The 22,250-nt window shown below is 38.0% G+C and overlaps 2 protein-coding genes across 4 annotated transcripts in view; one reads left to right on the top strand and one right to left on the bottom strand.

The window, feature by feature from the left end:
• CUNH4orf33 (chromosome unknown C4orf33 homolog) overlaps nucleotides 1–13,136 on the bottom strand; it is a 38,101-nt gene extending 24,965 nt beyond the window's left edge. The window contains exon 1 of one of the 3 annotated variants that reach the window (XM_023743164.1): nucleotides 13,075–13,136. The gene's annotated coding sequence lies outside the window, so the exon portion shown is untranslated. Of the gene's footprint in view, nucleotides 1–8,897; nucleotides 8,975–12,885 lie in introns of those variants that run through there. The other 2 variants (XM_004389270.2, XM_023743163.1) reach the window with 2 other exon arrangements.
• A 232-nt stretch (nucleotides 13,137–13,368) lies between these two features.
• Nucleotides 13,369–22,250, top strand: part of SCLT1 (sodium channel and clathrin linker 1) — a 202,004-nt gene continuing 193,122 nt past the window's right edge. Inside the window, exon 1 of the mRNA XM_004389281.2 lies at nucleotides 13,369–13,832. Within this exon, the coding sequence (XP_004389338.1) occupies nucleotides 13,799–13,832 (34 nt within the window). The 5' untranslated portion in view covers nucleotides 13,369–13,798. The remainder of the gene's footprint in view (nucleotides 13,833–22,250) is intronic.

The raw sequence follows: 22,250 nt of genomic DNA on the forward strand, positions 1-22,250 counted from the left end.
ACCTATCAATAATTACACTAAATGTAAATGGTTTAAATGCACCAGTCAAGAGACAGAGAGTGGCAGAATGGACCAAAAAAAAAAAAAAAAAAGACCCATCAATATGTTGCCTACAAGAGGCACACCTTAGACACAAAGGCATAGATTAAAAATTAAAGAACAGAAAAAAATATCAAGTAAACAGTAACCAAAAGAGAGCAAGAGTGGCAATAATAATCTCTGATAAAATGGACTTTAAGTCGAAATCCATTATGAGACAGACAAGGGCATCATATAATGATTAAAGGGTCAATCCACCAAGAGAAAATAACCATAATAAACATTTACGCACCAAATAACAGAGCTCCAAAACGCATTAAACAAATGCGTAACAGAACTGAAAAGAGAAATAGTTTCCAACAATACAGTAGTAGACTTTAACGTACCACTTTTGATGACAGACAGAATAACTAGAAAGAAATTCAAGAAAGGTAGAGAAGATATAAATAGCACGATCAATCAACTTGGCCTCATAGACATATACAGAACACACCACCCAAAAGCAGCAAGGTACACATTCTTCTCCAATGCACATGGATCACTCCACAATAGACCATATTTTAGGCCACAAAACAAGCCTAAATAAATTCAAAACATTTAAATATACAAAGCATCTTCTCTGACCACTATACTATAAAATTAGAAATCAATAACAGAACGAACAAGGAAAAAAATTAAATACATGGAAATTCAATAACACCTTACTTAAAAAATATTGGATAATAGAAAAAATTAAAAATGAAATTTAAAAATTCTTAAAGTCAAATGAGAGTGAAAACACAACATACCAAAGTCTCTGGGATACAGCAAAAGCATTGCTCAGAGGAGAATTTATAGCAATAAATGCACACATCAAAAAGAAGAAAGGGCCAAAACCAATAGCTTAATCCAACAACTCAAACAAATAGAAAAAGAACAGCAAAAGAGAAGACCACAGATACCAGAAGAAAGGAAATAATAAAAATTAGAGCAGAAATAAATGTAATAGAAAACAGAAAAAAAATAATACAAAGAATCAACAAGAGTAGAATAGAAGATCAATAAAATCGACAAACCACTGGCCAAACAGACAGAGGAAAAAAATGAGAAGATGCAAATAAAGAAAACAAGAAATGACAGGGGTGACATTACAGCAGAACCAACTGAGATAAAAAGGTCGTAACAGAATATTATGAAAAATTATACTCCTAGAAATTTGAAAACCTGAAGAAATGGACAAATTTCTGGAAACACACTACTAAAACTAACCCAAACAGAAGTAGAAAATTTGAACAGACCCATAACAAAAGAAGAAATTGAAGATATCACAAAAAAAACCTTCCAATCAAAAAAAAAGCCCCAGCCAAGATGGCCTCACTGGAGAATTCTACCAAACATTCAGAGAAGGGTTGACACCAATTCTACTCAAACTATTCCAGAACATAGAAATGGAGGTGACACTCCCTAATTCATTCTATGACGCTGGCATAACCCTGATACCAAAGCCAGGAAAGGACACTACTAAAAAAAAAAATTACACATCAACATCCCTCATGAATATAAAAGCAAAAATTCTCAACAAAAGTCTAGCCAATAGAATTCAACAGCATATATACATATATAAAAAAAATAATACACCATGATCAAGTGGTATTCATACCAGGAATGCAAGGATGGTTCACCATTAGAAAATCAATCAACATAATTCCCACATAAATAAAACAAAGGAAAAGAATCACATGATCATCTCAATTGACACATCTGATAAAATCCAACACTCTTTCCTGACAAAAACTCTCAGCAAAATAGGAATAGAAGGGAAATTCCTGAACATAATTAAGGGCATATATGCAAAACCAACAGCCAACATTAATCTCAATGGAGAAAGATTGAGAGCTTTCCCCTTGAGAATGAGAACAAGACAAGGATGCCCTTTATCGCCACTCTTACTCAGTATTGTACTGGAAGTCCTAGTTAGAGCAACCAGGCAAGAAAGGGAAATAAAGGAAATCCAAATAGGCAATAAAGAAGTAAAACTATCCTTACTAGAAGATGCTGTGATCCTATACCTAGAAAATCCCAGAGACTCCACAAGAAAAGCTAATAGAGCTAATGGAAGGATTCAGCAAAGTGGCAGGGTACAAGATCAACACGCAAAAAATCAGTTGGGTTCCTCCATACTAACAAGGACTCCAAAAAGGAAATCAAGAAAACAATACCATTTACAATAGCCCCCAAAATAATGAAATACCTAGGTATAAATCTAACTAGGGATGTAAAAGACTTATACAATGAAAACTATAAAACACTACTGCAAGAATCTAAGAGATCTACACAAATGGAAAAACATTCCATGCTCATGCATTAAAAGACTTAACACTGTGAAAATGTCAATACTACCCAAAGCGATTTATAGATATAATGCAATCCCAATCCAAATCCTAACATTCTTTAATGAAACGGAAAAACTAATCTCCGACTTTATATGGAAAGCAAGGAGGCCCTGGATAGCTAAACCAATACTGAAGAAGAACAAAGTAGGAGGCCTCACACCTTCCAATCTCAAAACTTACTATATAGCCATGGTAATCAACAGCTTGGTACTGGGTCAATTACAGACAAATAGACCAATGAAACAGAATTGAGAACCGAGAAGTAAATCCATCCATCTATGGCAGCTGATCTTCGACAAAAGGTCAAAGCCCATTAAATGGGGAAGAAACAGTTTCTTTAACAAATGGTGCTGGCAAAACTGGATATTCATCTGCATAAAAATGAATCAGGATTCATACCTCACATCATGCACAAAAATTAACTCAAAATGGATCACAGACCTAAATGTTAAACCTAAGACTATAAAGTTCCTGGAAGATAACATAGGGTCAAAACTAGGGGACCTATTTTTTGGCATAAATAGCCTTTCTAACAAAACTAAAAATGCACGAATGACAGAAGATAGATAGATAACTGGGACCTCCTAAAAATTACATCCTTATACTCATCAGAAGACTTTACCAAGACAGTAAAAAGAGAACTTACAGACTGGGAAAAAGTCTTTGGCAATGACATATCTGGTAAGGGTCTAATCTGTAAAATATATAGAAAACTTCAACAACTCACCAACAAAAAGACAAACAAGCCAATCAAAATATGGGCAAAGGACATGAACAAGCACTTCACCAAAGAGGACATTCAGGCGGCCAATGAATACATGAAAAGATGCTCACAATCATTAGCCATTAGAGAGATGTAAATCAAAACTACAATGAGATACCATCTCACCCCTGCAAAAATGACACTTATCAAAAAAAAAAACAGAAAACAACAAGTGTTGACAAGGTTGTGGAGAGATTGCAACTCTTATATACTGCTAATGGGATTTTAAAATGGTATAACCACTATGGAAAACAGTATGGCTTCCTCAACAAGCTAGAAATAGAAATATCTTATGATCCAGAAATCCCACTCCTAGGTATATACCCTAGAGACGTAAGATCAGTTACACCAATAGACATATGCACACCAATGTTCGCTGCAGCATTATTCATAATAGCAAAAAGATGGAAACAACCAAGTGCCCATCAATTGATGAATGGATAAACAAAATGTAGTACATACATACAATGGAACACTACACAGCTATGAAAAATAATGAGTCCATGAAACATCTTATACCATGGATGAATCTGGAGGACATTATGCTGAGTGAAATAAGTCAATCATGAAAAGACAAATATTGTATTGTTCCACTATTATAAAAAGTCAAGAACAGATATACAACCAATGTCACAAAACAATACATGTATAAATCTTTGAATAAGAAATTAACTTGAGTTGTAAACTTTCACCTAAAGCACAATAAAAAAAAATGAATACTTGAAATAAAAAAAGAATAGATATACACATAGAAAGCAAAGTTCTTTGATCATTACCAGGGATTGGAGGGAGAGGGAAGGGAAATTGCTTTCTAGATAGTAGACACTTGTTAATTCTGGTGAGGTAAAGGGCAATCCCAAATATGGGTGAAGTCAGCACAACCTGACCAAGGTAAATAAAGACACTAAGAAGTACAAGACAAAGGGATAATTTCCGTAAATGCTATAATACATACAATTTTGCAACAACAGTAAAAACAACCAAAAAATATGTGTATGGTTATGTGGGTAGATATGGATGCATATATGTGTATAGGAAGTCATATGCAAGTAAATGCACGTGCATGTATAGGTATATCTGTAGGCATATGTATATACACATTTGTGCTGCATATATATTCATATATATAACAAACCACATAGGGAGCACAGTTACAGAGCCTTTCAAGATATAGCCAAACAACCTGTGGGATTGCTTTACTGGGTTAAATGGCTTGGTACCATACTCTCCTGCGACAACTCAGCCAATTGGCATAACATAGTTTATAAAGATAATGTTCTACATCCTAGTTTGGTGAGTAATGTCTGCTGTCTTAAAAGCTTGTGAGTGGCCATCTAAGACACAACTATTGGTCTCTACTCATATGGAGCAAAAGAAAATGAAGGAAATCAAAGGCTCAAAGAAGAAACTAGCCAATGGGACTAACAGCCCACAAGAACCACAGCCTCTTCTAACCTGAGACCAGAAGAACTAGATGGTGCCCTGCTACCACTACCAACCATTATGACCAGGGACATAACAGAAGGTCCTGGATAGAATGGAAGAAAAATGTAGAACAAAAATCAAAACCTAAAAAAAGGCCAGACCTATACTAGATCACTATATCACTATATCAGAGTGGTCTAGTATAGGTCTGGCCTTTTTTTAGGAATTGGAGTCTGATATAGTGCCGGAAGATGAGCCCCTCAGGTTGGAAGGCACACAAAATACGAATGGGGAAAAGCTGCCTCCTCAAAGTACAGTCAACTTTAATGATATGGACAGAGTCAAGCCTACGGGATTTTCATTTGCTGATGCTGCATGACTCAAAATGAGAAAAAACAGCTGCAAACATCCATTAATAATTGCAACGTGGAATGTATGAAGTATGAATCTAGAAAAATTTGAAGTTGTCAAAAAAAGAATTCAAACACATCAACATTGATATCTGAGGCATTAGTAAGCTGAAATGAACTGGTATTGGCCATTCTGAATCAGACAATCATATAGTCTACTACGCAGGGAATGACAACTTGACAAGGAATGGCATCACATTCATTGTCAAAAAGAACATTTCAAGATCTATCCTGAAGTACAACACTGTCAGTGACAGGATAATATCCACACCTATAAGGAAGACCAGTTAATACTACTATTCAAATTTATGCACCAACTACTAAGGCCAAAGATGAAGAAATTGAAGACTTTTACCAGCTTCTGCAGTCTGAAATTGATCAAACATGCAATCAAGATGTATTGATAATTACCAGTAATTGGAATGCGAAAGTTGGAAATGAAGAAGGATCGGTAGTTGGAAACTATGGCCTTGGTGATAGAAATGATGCCGGAGATCGCATGATAGAATTTTGCAAGACCAACTTCCTCATTGCAAATAGCTTTTTTCAACAACATAAACGGCAACTGTACACATGGACTTCACTAGATGGCATACACAGGAATTACACTGACTACATCTGTGGAAAGAGATGACAGAAAAGTTCAACATTATCAATCAGAACAAGGCTAGAGGCCAACTGTGGAACAAACCACCAATTGCTCATATGCAAGTTCAAGTTGAACCTGATGAAAATTAAAACAAGTTCTGGAGAGCTGAAGTACAAACTTGAGTATATCCCACCTGAATTTAGAGACCATCTCAAGAAGAGATTTGATGCACTGAACACTAATGATCGAAGACCAGATGAGTTGTGGAATGACATCAAGGACATCATACATGAAGAAATCAAGAGTTCATTAAAAAGACAAGAAAGAAAAGATCAAAATGGATGTCAGAAGAGATTCTGAAACTTGCTCTTGAACGTAAAGTAGCTAAAGCGAAAGGAAGAAATGATGAAGTAAAAGAGCTGAACAGAAGATTTCAAAGGGTGTCTTGAGAAGACAAAGTAAGGTACTATAATGAAGTAAGCGAAGACCTGGAGATAGAAAACCAAAAGGAAAAACAAACTTGGCATTTCTCAAGCTGAAAGAACTGAAGAAAAAAAATCAAGCCTCAAGTTGCAATACTGAAGGATTCCATAGGGAAAATATTGAACGACCGAGCAAGCATCAAAAGAAGGTGGAAGGAATAGAGAGTCACTGTGCCAAAAAGAATTGGTTGACATTCAACCATTTCAGGGGTATCATGTGATCAAGAACCAATGATACTGAAGGAAGAGGTCCAAGGGGCACTGAAGGCATTGGCGAAAAACAAGACTCCAGGAATTGATGGCATACTAACTGAGACGTTTCAACAACCAAATGCAGCACTGGAGGTGCTCACTCGTCTAAGCCAAGAAATTTGGAAGACAGCTACCTGGCTAAATGACTGGAACAGATACATATTTGTACCCATTCCAAAGAAAGGAGATCCAACAGAATGCAGAAATTATTGAACAATATCATTAATATCATACATAAGTAAAATTTTGCTGAAGATCATTCAAAAGTGATTACAACAGTATACTGACAGGGAACTGTCAGAAATTCAAGCCAGATTCAGAAGAGGATGTGGAACAAGGAATATCATTGCTCATGTCAGATGGATTATGGCTGAAAGCAGAAAATACCAGAAAGATATTTACCTGTGTTTTATTGACTATGCGAAGGCATTAGACTGTGTGGATCATAACAAATTATGGATAACATTGAGAAGAATGGGAATTCCAGAATACATAATTGTGTTCGAGGAACCTATACATAGACCAAGAGACAGTTGTTCGAACAGAACAAGGGGATACTGAGTGGTTTAAAGGCAGGAAAGGTATACTTCAAGGCGGTATCCATTCACTCTACTTATTCAATCTGTATGCTGAGCAAGTAATCTGAGAAGCTGGACTATATGAAGAAGAACGGAGCATTAGGATTGGAGGAAGACTCATTAACCCGCGTTATGCAGATGACACAACCTTGCTTGCTGAAAGCAAGGATTTGAAACACTTACTAGTGAAGATCAGAACACAGCCTTCAATATGGATTACACCTCAACATAAACAAAACAAAAATCCTCACAATTGGACCAATAAGCAACATCATGATAAATGGAGAAAAGACTGAAGTTGTCAAAGATTTCATTTTGCTTGTATCTACCATCAACGCCCATGGAAGCCGCAGTCAAGAAATCAGATGACCCACTGCACTGGGCAAATCTGCTGCAAGAGATCTCTTTAAAGTATTAAAAAACAAAGATTTCACTTTAAGGACTACGGTGTGCCTGACCCAAGCCCTGGTGTTTTCAATCATCTCATATGTACATGAAAGCCAGACAATGAATAAGGAAGACAGAAGAATTCCTGCCTTTGCATTATGGTGTTGGCAAAGAATATTAAATATACCAGGACTGCCAGAAGAATGAATAAATCTGTCTTGGAAGAAATATAGCCAGAATGCTCACTGGAAGCAAGGATGGCGTGACTTTGTTCTATGATACATAGGGTCCTATGAGTAGGAACCAACTTGATGGCACTTAACAACAATATGCATATATGCTTATGATGCATAGATCATCTCAGGAAACATATACAAGAAATCAGCAGCAGCAGTGCTTGCCTCTGGAGAGAATTATCTGTCTGGGATTGGGGAGGAACAAAGATTTACCTCCAACTGTATCACTTTTTGTATTTACTTGAATTTCATACTTGGATATACATACATTACCTATTAAAAAATAAATGAATAATTAAAAACAAGCTTTTTGAAAGTCCAGTTTAAGGCTGGGTCCCTTAAAGGATATGATGGCTACCCCTTCTCTTATCTGTATTTTTTCCAAGTGGTCCAGAGGAACTTATTTTACTTTACCTTACTTAGACAAGGAGTCGCTAAGGGCAGACTCCTAAAAATCCTAAGATTCTCTTACTTATAGTTACTTATGGCCTTGAAATTTTATAGAAATTGCAGTATATATGCATTTTTTCCCAGGTAAACATGTCCATAGATTCTCAGAGGGGTCCATAAGCCGCTAAAAGTTAAATACCACTCTAAATTTTAATATTATCATATTAAATATTAAGTAGATGATTTTCCTCAGAGATACCAAAACTTTCAATTTCTTTTCCCTAGCAGAATTATAAAATTGCAATTCACAATTCAATTTGTAAATTTTAAATCAACTGGATTTAAATTAAATTCCTATTCGTGTTTCTGTTTTTAGCAGTGACTGGGTATTTCTAAAAAGGCAGAATGAATATTATCAAGGTGATTACCGTCCTTTTATGCAATTTAATGTTGGCTGTTTAAACTTTCTTAAAAGAATGTTAATCACTATTTTTCAACATTTTAACTTCTATTCTTCAAGTTACTCTTTTGTCAAAAAATACTTTCCAATTACCTTCATTGTTTTTTGCGTAGTATGGAAAGATGTTTAGAAAGGAAATGAAAGAGAAAGGAGACAAAACCCTGGAGTATTAGAGCCGGAAGGGGGCGGGGGGGGGTCGGAATGGACTCGGCGGCAACGAGTTTTGTTTAGGTTCAAAGAAGGACGTTACGGAAAAGGTGTTTTCTCAACAGAATGTTTGGCCAGGAAAATTTTCTGTAGCTTTACTAAAATAATTACTTCTTTTTCAGTTTGCATTTCCTCTCATTTATAAGAGAAATGAAAAAACGAGGAAGTTAGCTTCGGTGGGAGTAATCTGAGTCAGCAGAAAAGGCAGCTGAAAAATAAAACACCCGGGAGAAAGCTAATGCCAAGAATGGGAAAAGGGGCAACGAATAACAGCGTGAAGAGAGCATAACAAGAAATGAACACAGACCGAGCAGATCTTTTCAACCCAACACTCTCAGCCGCCTTTCTGCCGAGGTCACGAGAGAAGGCTCAGCTCCGCCCAGCTGCTCACTAGCTCAGAGGGAGAGGCTTGAAAGACTAAAGCAGACACCTGATTTTTTTTCCAGAATGAACTAGTTGCAAGGGCCACCAACGAACACCTGAAGACTTTTAATCATTCTACTGATGTTTGAGCAGTTTTTTAGAAGAAGAGTCACTTATATATCTATATATATACACACACTGCGTAATAAATTTGTAAATCATTAAGATTACAATAAACATATACATAAATAATTCAATTCGGTTAAAGGATAAGTGGACATATATGCAAAAATCATAAATTATATCACCCACCCAAAAAAATTATCCAAACTCATTGCCGTCCGGTGGATTCCAACTCATAGCGACCCTACAGGACAGAGTACAACTGCCTCATAGGGTTTCCAAAGAGCGCCTGGTGAATTCCAACTACAGACCCTACGGTTAGCATCCAAGTTCTTAACCACTGCGCCACCAGGGCGCCAAGTCAGATTACACTAGTTGTAAACTGAAGTCCCTGGATGGTGCCAACGGTTAGGTGCTCCACTAATACCTGAAAGGTTGGTGGTTTGAACCAGCACAGAGGTACCTTGGAAAACAGGCCCGATGATCTGATTTTAAAAGGTCACAGCCTTGAAAACCCTATGGCGCATAGTTCTACTCTGAGACACATGGGATCACCATGAGTCAGAATCGACTCGCTGGTAACTAACAACAACAGCTGTAAATTATATCACTACTGAAACGCATGGCGTTCCTGGGTGGTGCAAACCCTTAGGGCACTCCACTGCTATCGAGAAGTTTGGAAATTGAGTCCATTCAGAAATACCTTGGAAGAAAGGCCTGGCATCTATTTCAGAAAAATCAACCATTGAAAATCCTAAGGAGCACAGTCCTACTCTGACACACATGGGGGTGCCAAGAGGTGGAATCAACTCAACAGCAACTAGTTTACTAAGAGGCATATTGCTGTTGCTGTTGTTAGTTGCCAGCGACTCCATTCCGACCCATACAGGTTTGCCTAATGAAAACATCTTTCTGTTCAAATTTTAAAAGTACGTATTTCTGAAGTGGTTTTCTTACAGAACACTAGGCTGTGTAACAGGATAGTCTAACAGTTGATCCTTGATATTATAAAATACAGTAAAGTACTCTAGAGACATACAGCACAGTTCTGGTTGGTTCCATTTAAATTGTCCCAGTAGTTTCAGCACTTGTCAGCCTATTTTCCTTCATTTAATATCTCTTTCAGATAAGCCAATGTGGAATTATCTTGTTTCTGTGTAGAATTAGGTGTAAATTCAGAACGCAATCATGTATAAAGTTATCAACTTCTCAAGAAAAAGTAATAATTTACAGAACTACAATATTTCCAAATAATAGAGTCACTTTGCATTTGGGTTGCTGAGTTACCAAAATTTTTATAGGTCTGTGGGTTGTATTCAGGAAGGAGTCACTGCACTTGAACTTCGTAACTACCCCAAGAATGATGTGCATGTTCTACATGTTCAGGTGAAGCCACCAGCACTTTCTCCTGATCTGCAAGAGCAGATATTACATCAGTGTGCTGCCATTACACAAATATTTTCAGGTAATATATTAAACTAAACCATATAACACTGTGAAAAATCAACAATTTCATATGGTTCAGCCTCAATATATTTTGCATAGTTAGTAACCTATTCTAAATATTTTTATTAAAATATTTTATCATTGGCATTATATTATAAATATAATGTTATACTATAAATATACATTATATAGCATCTATAACATTCTGATATGATAAATACACTTACCTCTATAATATTAACATTATAGTTAATATAAATATATATATTTATGTAAGTATAAACATTGTGGATATTATATGAAATATTACTGTTTATTTGGTTAAATATTCAGCCTAAATATATTCTGCTTATTTAGTGAAAAAAGTAAAATATGTCTTATCTTTTAAAACTGCCTTGGAGAAAAACAGTATTTGTATTTGTTAGTTTAACCAAAATGATTAATTTTGTTTTATAAATAAAATCACTTTTTATAGCATTTAATTATGCCAGAAAATAGTAAATACAGTTTTTACTCTAGCTTAAACTTCCAACTTTGTATTCTTCATGTTGTTCTGCACATAGTACTGGGTGTTCAGTGCCTATCTATTGAATAAATTAGTATTAGTCAAATCGATCAATTTCAAGGGTTTTCTTTTCTGCATAAAAATATAAAAACATGAAATAGTGGCTAGAGAATGGTTAAACACATACTAAGCACTTTTCTCTCCCACTTCTAGATCCTTGAACTCAGTTTACACTAATACATACATTCCACGCACATTCACTGAATTCTCTAAATTAATCCCTTCAGCAGATATTCATTGAGACTTTATTGTATTCCAGGTACTATGATGGAGCCTGGAGACAAATAATAAAACAATATGATGTAGACTGCATGAAGAAGCATGAAGTACTAAGACGACACCTACCCTAGGGGAAGTGGATAGAGAACCCCAAAACCAAACCAACTCATTGCTGTCGAGCCAATTCTGACTTATAGAGAGCGACCCTACAGAATACAGCAGAACTGCCTCGTAGGGTATCCAAGGGGCTGGTGGATTCCAACTTCCGACCTTTTGGTTAGCAGCCAGCCTCTTAACCACTGCGCCACCAGGGCTCCATAGAGTACTCAAGTGAAGGTTTAAAGAGGAGAAACACTAGAGGGGGTACTTTAAGGATAAATAGAATCATAACAATTTTGTTTCCAATGATGAAAATTAGTTTTGAAAGTACTCCATTAAAATTTAACCAGTAAAATCTTGTAACCACACACACAAAATATGGTTTGCATTGATAATGATTATATAAGCCAAATAATTCAAGCACAGACATAAAAATTCCAACTTCGATATTCAATTTATGCAATGCAAAGGCCACTCATCATTTATATCCAGAAGGCACTCTTTCGCTTTCATGTATATGTTATCAACTTATAGTGTACATGTAGAAGTTTATAACTACTTGTTTGATACCAAATTACATGACAACGTAACAACATACAAGGTTCAGCCCAAATATAAGGGGAAAAGTACAAGCAAGAAATTCATGAAGAAAGAGTAATACACTGAACTTGAAATAAGACTTGGAGTTTGCACACTCAATATTTTCCTGACAAGTTTTTATGTTAACTTCTTGGCCACTACAGACCAGCTTAAATTCTATCTTCCCTGATTCAAAGCTAAATTAACTCTTTTTATGGTTATTATTCACACTTCTATATTTAAAAATGAAGCTTTAGAGGTAGGGACCATCACATTCTCTTAGTAGTTAAGTATGGATTAAGATCCATAACAGGCCTTACATACTTAACTGGACACACTTAGACACATCCTTTTAATTTCTTAATACATTTTACTAACATTACATGGTTTACATAATATTATGAATACAGGACAACAAAACCTTCTTAATCTTAAACAGAATGCCAAATCGTGCTGCACCTATGACATGTCTGTTTAGTGAAACTTTTCTTCAATCCATAAATACACATAATCTATTAAAAAGCACTGAAACTACTGGCTAGCTTCAAGGTACATTTTTATTGCCAGTACTGAGGTTTCCTTCAATGTTAACTTTATATATATATACATATGGTTTAAATCCAGACAATATCAATTTTTTAAAACGTGAATTGTAATCCATTCACAAATGTAAAATTTTACCTATTTTTTTTTTTTGTGCAAAAAAAAGTAATTTCTTTCTTTTCTTCCTTTTAGGAAGCAAACTTAAATAAATGATGAGTTTGCAGAATCTCTTGAGTACATCTAACTGCATACTTTATTTACCAGTTAAATACTTAAAAAACAGCTGTGCCCTTTTTCCAAAGACCTACAAGGGGCAGGACCGTACTTAGCTCCTGGAGATTGCCAAATCCATACTCACTAATCCTCCAGCCCGGCAGCCCGGGTGAGGGACTGAAGACACCACTCTGGGTTTCGCCGTCAGCTGCAAGAACCTAAACCTTCCACACCGTGTGGCCCGCGGGTTCTCCCAGTACAGAAGTGCACAGTATCCGAGTAACCCAAAGATACTAGGGGCCTTAAAAATATGTATCTAATGCCTACTCATTACATTTTTGGAGTTAAAAACAAAAACCCGACGTTGGGCTCCGCCACCTATCCCAGAGACACTAGCCGGCAAGCCTGTTCGCCGCGCCAACGCCGGAGGCTCAACCCGCTGTCATCCAGGTTCTCACGGCTCCGCCCGTCGCTTGATAGTTAGCCAATGACGTGCGAAGCCTTTAGGAAACGTGATGACGACAGCGCTGTCGCCCGCGTGAGAACGCAAGCAGCGTCACCGTCTCCAAGGAGCGGTCTGGAGCACCGGTTTCAAAGTCGCAGGGCGGGCCGAATGGACTTCCGCTGCTGGGCCCGGGCTTCCTGGTCGTCCTGGCGTCGCTCTCCGTTCTGCGAAGGACACCGCCACCGGGCTGCCCGCCGGCTACCTCGGCGTTCGCCTAGGTGTCCCGACACGACCCCAAGTGACCCGCAGGACTCGTGTATCAGCCCGTGTCCCTTTCCTACCACTGGTCGGATTCGGGTGAACGTGGGACAGAATATACTTGGCGCACCCCCAGCAAACCTGAAATCTGAAGTCTCGCGCCTGGGCGAGGAACTCGACTGTGATTAGAGCGAAGGAGGCTGTTGACGCCGCGTGAAGAGGATGCTGATTACCCTGTTCGAGTGCTTGACAACCTCCGGAGCGTTACCTTAGTTTTGTTTTCTCGGACAGCGAGCTCTGTGTCTTTTTAAGGAAGGCAAAAGAGGTGAAAGCTCCAAACTAAAATTGGATCGATATGGCCACAGAAATTGACTTTCTAAGAGATCAGAGTAAGCTCCATATTCCTTTATTGATAATTCCGATATGTAATATTTAATGCCATTGTTGACCAACTAATATTTTTTGAATGCATGTTGGGAGCATGGAAATTTGTAAAACCTTAACGGTAGCTGCAGAAAAAGGTTAGTGGTATACATAGCTCGGTAAATACTTGTAGGTTGCTTGAGCTTACATGGGGCTTTACTAGACACGAAACATATGTTTTCTATGCTCCTCGCGTGCTCCTAAGAAATTAGAAGGCTGATGGCCGGGAACAGTTTCCAAGTTTACAGTCAGAACCTAGAGGCACAACTCTGGCCGTTTGTTCAAAAGACGTTTATTGAGTTCCTGTATATATTAAATGGTTTTTGGTTTTGGTTTATATTATGTGCCAGGCACTGTACAAGCACAGCTAAGATGAAGAGGACATTTCTACCCTCCAGGAATTTAATTTGGGGAGGAAAATATATAAACAACTGCTAACTCTTTTCCTCAGTTTTTTCATAGGGTTGTTGGAATAATTAAACGAGCATCAAAAGGATTTACGATGGTATCTAACATATAGTGCTAAAAATATATTAACTATTACAGGGTTATTATTAACTGTTGGTCAAGGAAGGTATCATTTGGACTGAAACTAAGTGCTAGTATGAATTTACTAGATAAGAAACTGTGTAGACGTCCCAAATAGAACAGTGTTTGCAACATTGAGGGGATTAGAAATATGCTTTGTTAAAGGCTTGCAAGAAGGTTGGCTGGAATGGAATATGGAGGTTTATATAGGAGAATGACAAGTGGAGCTGAAGGGGTTAGAATGGATCTAGATGGTGAAAGGTTTAACTGCTGTGTGTTAAGGAGTTTGGACCATTGTACATGTTACAGGAACTACTAAAAGGAATTTAGTTGAGAGTCACATGATAAAACTGTGCTTTGGAAAGCCCGGTCTGGCTGTTTATGAGAAACATGTATTATAGCAGAATGCAATTAGGTGACTATTGTAATCATGCAGGTAAAAAGTAAATTAAAGTTTGGAGATTAGGGGAGTTGAGACAAAGAGGTAGAGGACAACTCAGGTTTTTGGTTTGAGCAAAAGGAAAGGTGGGAGAAAGGTCCAGTGGTTAAGAACTCAGTCTCTGAATTCAGTCAACCTGGTTTCCATCTTAGCTCTACTTGAGGTCTTTGACTTTGGGCAACATACTTAACTTCTCTGTGCCTCGGTTTTCTCCTTTGTAACGTGAGCATAACACAATAACCCTTATGGGATTGTTGTAAGAGGATGAAATGAGATGATGCAAATAAAGCACTTTGCATGGTGCCTAGCATATATTAAGAGTACAGTATATGTTTTCTAAAGTTGTTAATGACATTATGATAACACTGTAAGATTAGCATTATTTCTTAGGTTTGAAGTGGGAAGCTCCCCACCCCATAAGGAGTACTAGCTGGTCACTATCTGAGTAGTGTGGGACAGGAATTGTTTGGTGAGGATTTTGGCTAGAGTAGGGAGAGTACCTAGGCAGAGGAATCAGGCAACCAGAATTCTTAGATAAAATTAATGTCCAAGTACTAGAGAGAACTATATAAGACAGTCAAAGCGTGGTAAGTTATTGCTTGAAAAATGAGTGGTAGTTCAACAAAAGACAAGTTGGAGAAGAGAATCTTAGGCAGGGAGAGCAGAAAAAGGAAAGGCTCAGAGGCTTGAAATAATAGTGCTTATTTAGGGAATTGATTTTTGTTTTGCATATGACCCTTCTCTTTTTCTCTTAACTGGACCTAACTTGCCAGTTAAAATGTGGACCACCTGAACAATCAGGTGAAAAAAAAAAAAATGATTTGCCCTACCCTCTGACCTTCTCTACATTGATTTCTGTTTATCTTGATTGCCTCTTTTCATTTGTTCCGTTTGGGTTTGGTAGCCTACCTCAAGACTGTTTTGGTACTTCTCACTGACAGCCCCACAGGACTCTGCCTCTGATAATTACTGCTTCAACTTTCTACATCATAACCACTCTGCACCCAACCAGACATCTAGTAAACTTCTACCATATTTTCAGTGTGCCATTCTTCACCTCCGTCTGGTAAGGGAGATCTGATAGTCCCCAGGAACCTGTTTAAAGATGAACTTGTATATTAAGCAAAGGAACAAAGACTTCATTCTTATAGTGGGGGTTCTGGATAGTGGTAATGGACTCATTTTTTCTTGAACAGTGTCTTTCATAGAGCAGAAGTTTGACATTTTGATGAAGTTCAATTTATCAGCTTGTTCTTACATAGATTGTGCTTTTGGTGTCGTATCTGAGAAATCTTTGCCTAACCCAAGGCTACAAAGATTTTTTTCTGTGTTGTCATCTGGAAGTTTTATAGTTTTAGGCTTTACATTTAGATCTATAATCCATTTTGAGTTAAATTTTGTATAAGGTACCAGCTAAGGGTCAAGGTTCTTTTTTTTTTTTTTTTCATCTGGATGCCCAATTGAAAAGACTAACTTTTCTTCATTGAATGACCTTTGCACTCTTACTAAAAATCAGTTGTCCATATATATATGGATCTACATCTGAATTCTCTTCTCTTTCACTTACCTGTCTATTTGAACACCAATACTGCACTGTCTTGATTATGGTAGCTTTATAATAAGTCTTAAAATCAGATAGTGTTAGCTTTCCAAATTTATTCTTCTTTTTCAGTTGCTTTGGCTATTTTAGCCCTTTGTGCTTCCGCATGAATTTTAGAATCAGCTTGTCAATCTCTACAAAAAAGTATTCTGGAATTTTGATACAAAACAAATATGTTGAAATTTGAAAAGTGTGCATTTGACTCTATTGATCAATTTGTGTTGATTTCATATCCTAGTGATACAGAGTCCTCTGATCAATAAAAGGTTTAATCTTTCTATTAATATAGCTCTTTAGTTTCTCTCAACAATATTTTGTAGTTTTAAGTATATAGATTTTGAACATTTTTTGTCAGATTTATCTTAAAGTATTGTAAAGTTTTTAATACAATTATAAATTGTATACTTTTACTTTCAGTCTCTGATATGTTGTTGCTAGTGGCGTAGTGGTTAAGAGCTCGGCTGCTAACCAAAAAAAGGTGGGCAGTTCAAATCCATCAGCCACTCCTTGGAAACCCTATGGGACAGTTCTACTGTCTATGCTATAGGGTTACAATGAGTGATTTTTATTTTGCATATTGCATTGTATCCTCTACAGCCCTGCTGAACTCACTTATTCTAGTAGCTTTTTTGTAGAGTCAGATTTTCTGTAAGAGATGATCATGTCATCTATAGAATAGACAGTTTTGCGTCCCCCTTTCCAATATTGTTTTTGTTGTTGTTAGGTGCTGTCGAGTTGGTTCTGACTCATAGCGACACTATGTACAACAGAATGAAACACTGCCTGGCCCTGCGCCATCCTCACAGTTGTTAAGCTTGAGCCCATTGTTGCAGCCACTGTGTCAGTGCATCTTGTTGAGGGTCTTCCTCTTTTTTGTTGACCCTCTGCTTTACCAAGCATGATGTCCTTTTTCAGAGACTGATCCCTCCTGATTACATGTCCAAAGTATGTGAGACATAGTCTCGCCATTCTTGCTTCTAAGGAGCATTCTGGCTATACTTCTTCCAAGTCAGATTTGTTCGTTTTTTTGGTAGTCCATGGTATATTCAGTATTCTTCACCAGCACCGCAATTCAGAGGCATCAGTTCTCCTTTGGTCTTCCTTATTCACTGTCCAGCTTTTGCATGCATATGAGGCAATTGAAAATACCATGGCTTGGGTCAGGCACGCCTTAGTCTTTAAGGTGACATATTTGCTTTTTAACACTAACGAGGTCTTTTGCAGCAGATTTGCCCAATGCAATGCATCTTTTGAGTTCTTGACTGCTGCTTCCATAGGTGTTGATTGTGGATCTGAGTAGAATGAAATCCTTGATAACTTCAGTCTTTTCTCTGTTTATCACGATGTTGTTTATAGGTCCAGTTGTGAGGATTTTTGTTTTCTTTATGTTGAGGTATAATCCATACTGAAGGCTGTGGTATTTGATCTTCATCAGTAAGTGCTTCAAGTTCTCTTCCCTTTCAGCAAGCAAGGTTGTGTCGTCTGGTCTTCCTCCAATCCTGATGCCCCATTCTTCTTCATATAGTCTAACTTCTTGGATTACTTGCTCAGCATACAGACTGAGTAAGTATGGTGAAAGGATACAACCCTGACGCACACCTTTCCTGACTTTAAACCATATAGTATCCCCTGGTTCTGTTCAAATGACTGCCTCTTGATCTATGTATAGATTCCTCATGAGCATAATTAAGTGTTCTGGAATTCCCATTCTTCTCAGTGTTATCCATAATTTGCTGTGATCCACACAGTCGAATGCCTTTGCATAGTCAATAAAACAGATGTATTTTATTTCTTTTTCTTGCCTTGTTGCTCTGACTAGAACCTCCAGAAGTGGTGATAGTGTGCATCCTTGTCTTGTTTCTGGTCTTAGAGGGAAAGCATCTTTTAGAATTAAGTCTGATGCTAAGTGTATTTTTTTCATAGATGTTCTTATTAGGTTGAGGAAGTCCCTCTGTGTTCCTAGTTTCCTGAAAGTTTTTATCAGAATGGATGTTGAATTTTTTCAAATGCTTTTTCTGCATGTGTTGAGGCAATTGGCTGCTTTTCAATTTTTAGTTTGTTAACAATTTAAATTTCATTGATGAATTTTCAAATGTTAAACCAACCTTGAATTTCTGCTATAAACTCCACCTTGTCACAATATTGTTTCCTTTTTATATATTGTTGATTTCATGTCCTAAAAGTTTGTTTAGAATTTTCACATCTATGTTCATGAAGGTTTTTGTTTGTTTTTAAAAATGTCTTTGTCTGGTTTTGGTATCAATTAATGCTGGCCTCATAAAATTACTTGGTAAATATTTTGTCGTCTTCAGTTTTCTGGAAGAGTTTGTTTAGAATTCACGTTATTTCTTCCTTAAATGTTTTGTAGAATTCACCAGTTTAGCCAGCTGGACCTAGGGTTTTCTTTGTGGTACAGTTTTAAACTACAAATTCAATTTCTTTGATAGCTATAGTACTCTTCAGTATTTTCTTGGGTGAGCAAGGGGCATCCTCCAAAGATCTCAGACTTCTGGAGTTCTCTCTGTGTGCAGCTTTTTCTTCTATACTTTGTCTTGCCACTTATAGTTCACTTGATCTCCACTAGCTCTCAACTACATCTCCTTAATTTAGGGAGTCCCTGAACTCTGCCTGCATTTCCCCTCACTGTGCCGTGAGCCTGGGAAGTCTCTCAAGTCAGTAACCTGAGGCAGTCCTAAGGCTCACTACATTTGTTTCATGTCTCTCTGGGATTACTGTCCTTCATTGTCTGATGTCTAGTGTCTTGCAAACCATTGCTTCATTTATTTGTTCTTTTTTGGGTTATGTCAAGTGGGAAGGTGGTCCTGTTACTTCATCTTGGGTGTAAGCAAAAGTCCTATTCAAGTTGCCATACTTTGGAATCATAAACTTAAGAATCTCATTCCCACCATAACTGTCCATTGACCTCAGACCTCTGTTTGAACATTCGTTTTCTTCCACTTCCTTAACTCCTTCCTGGCTTCTTTTACTATTTTCTTAAACAGGCTATGACCTTTACCCATTAGTCTCACTACTCTCTTGATAATAATTTTAATATGATTAGGTGCCTGCTTTTCTGGAGCACAAGCAGCCCTGGTGGCTCAGTGGTTAAGAGCTCGGCCACTAACCAAAAGGTCGGCAGTTCAAATCCAACAGCCACTGCTTGGAAACCCTGTGGGGCAGTTCTACTCTATCCTATAGGGTTGCTATGAGTTGTAATCGACTCGATGGCAATAGGTTTGTTTTTTTTTTTTCCTTTCTGTAACACATGCCCAGTAACACCTCATCCCAAAATAAATTGTTTAGTTTGCATTTACTGTTCTCAACCCAACATGTTCAGTTTTCATAGATCAAATCTCAACCTTCTGGATAAATGCCACCACAAATTCAAGATTAACTAATAAGTGGTTAAGGAACCCTGGTGATGCAGTAGTTAAGCACTCGACTGCTAACCGAAAGGTCAGCAGTTCAAAGCTGCCAGCTGCTCTGTGGGAGAAAGATGTGGCAGTCTGCTTCTGTACAGATTTACAGCTTAGGAAACCCTGTGGTGCAGTTCTACTCTGTCCTACAGGGTCACTATGAGTCAGAATCAACTTGACAGCAGTGGTTTTGGTTCTTGGTTTAATAACTGGTTGATGTGGTATTTGAATGCTGGCAGTCTAGTTTTAGTGTCTGTGTTCTTAACCACAACCTAACAAAGACACTTACAAGCAAAGGATTTGTGTATATGTGTGTTATGTGCATATACAAATATACATACACAATCATCTTCATATTGGGTTCATCCCAGCAATAAAAGGATAGTTTGGCATTAGAAAATCTATTAATTTAATTAGCTGCATTAACAGATTAAAAGGAAAAAAAAAAACCTGTGATTATCACAATTTATGGTGATAAAGCATTTACTAAAATTCAATACCTGTTCATGATAAAAACTTTCTAGCAAACTGGTAATAAACAGGGAACTTCCTCAAACTAATGAATTGTGTTTGGCAAAAACCTACAGCAGTCACTATGCATAGTTGCAAAACATGAAAAGTATTTTCTTTAATGGAACAATCCATTGTATTAGAGGTTTCTATCAACACAGTAAGATAAGAAAAAGAAATAAAAGTTATGAACATTGGAACAAAAGGAGTCAAAGTGTCATTCTTTGTAGACAATGTAATTACCTACCTAGAAAATTTAAGAAAATCTACAGATTATTGGTACAAGTAATAGAGTTTGTCAGGGTTGGTGGATTCAAGATAAGTATGGTTCAGTGCTGGAATTCCCATCTTCCATGCGGAGACCCGGATTCACTTCTGGGCCAGTACACCTCATAGTTACCACCTGTCTGTCAATGAAGGCTTACGTGTTGCTATGATACTGAACAGGTTTCAGTGGAGCTTCCAGACTAAGGTGGACTAGGAAGAAAGGCCAGGTGATCTAATTCTGGAAAACAGCCAAGGAGAACCCTATGGATCACAACAGTCCAATCTGCAGCTGATCATGGAGATGGAGCAGGACTGGGCAGCTGTGCTGTAGTAGTTGTAGCATCAGAACTTGTTTAGATTCCTTAGGGATAAGAACCAGGATCAGCCCAAAGCTGATTCCTGCGAGGTAGAGATCAGACATACCTCCACTCTCCAACTCTTTTACCAATTCTGACACCAGCTGTCCGACCCATGGGATTCTCTACTTCTGGTTCAGTAATTCATTGCAGCGGCCACACATAACTCACAGACCATACTTAACAGTTAAGTGGTTTAAGGGTACAACATAGGATCAGAATCAACAGGCTACAACTCGGGATCAGGATCGAGAAGCATGTAGGCAGTCTGGGAGGCTCCCCTGGAGTGGAGAACACATCCCTCCCTTCGTCAACGCATGACAGCTCTTTCAGCTCCTCTTGGCCATGCAGGCAAGCAGGCCCTTCTCTCTGCTGTATATGCCCCCTCTTTGCCTTTGGCCTTCTTGCCATCAGCCTCTCTGCTGCTGAGTACCCAGCTCATCGCCAGTATAGCAGTTTTCTTCAGCTCTCTTAGCTGCGTTCCTAGCAGCGGGTTTCTGCCGTCACCACCAACTGCCGCAGGGCCCCTTCTGGCCCTGTTGCTGCCAACTCCGCTGTAGGGCCTCTTCCAGGACTGTCACTATCTTCATGTCACAGCCCTTGACCCATGTTATAGCTTTTTTAAAGAGGTTTCTCACCTCCTGTCTGTCTCTTTTCTTGCCTTTCTTGCCCTTTCTCATTTTTGCTGCTTTCTTCCTCTGAAACCTCTGTGGGATTGGCTGCATACATAAGCAAACTGCTTGTTGCTTTCAAGGCTTGGCCCTCCCAGTAGGGCAACAAGCTGACCAGTCCCCTTTGTGGACCATAGTCATTTCATTTGCATAGTCTATAGTATATTGACCTATCCCTGTAAGGTGTGTAGAACAGACCAGTCACAGGGCAGGCTGCAGCCCGGGGCCAGACAAAAAGTATCAAACTGTCAAGTTGTTTACAGCTTATCCGGGAAATGTCGATCAACCTGGACAAAAGTAAGAAACCTTCTGGGATAGAAAACTAGGGCAAAGGTAACCCTCAGGACGTACGGGAAAATCTCTCAAGCTATTTTTCCAAAGAACCAAGGCAAAGGCTGCGTAAAGGAACTCATCTCACAGCAGCGTTTTGTTCCATTGTGTGTGGGGTTGCCGTGAGTTGAGGGCCGATTCCACTGCAGCTTACAATAACAACAACAAACATAAACCAGCAAAAATAATTGTTGTTGCTGTGTGCCGTTGAGTTGATTCCGACTCATAGTGACCCACTATGACAGAGTAGGGCTACCCTGTAGGGTT

This window comes from Trichechus manatus, unplaced genomic scaffold (genome assembly GCF_000243295.1).
Source record: "Trichechus manatus latirostris isolate Lorelei unplaced genomic scaffold, TriManLat1.0 scaffold00239, whole genome shotgun sequence".
NCBI lineage: Eukaryota > Metazoa > Chordata > Mammalia > Sirenia > Trichechidae > Trichechus > Trichechus manatus.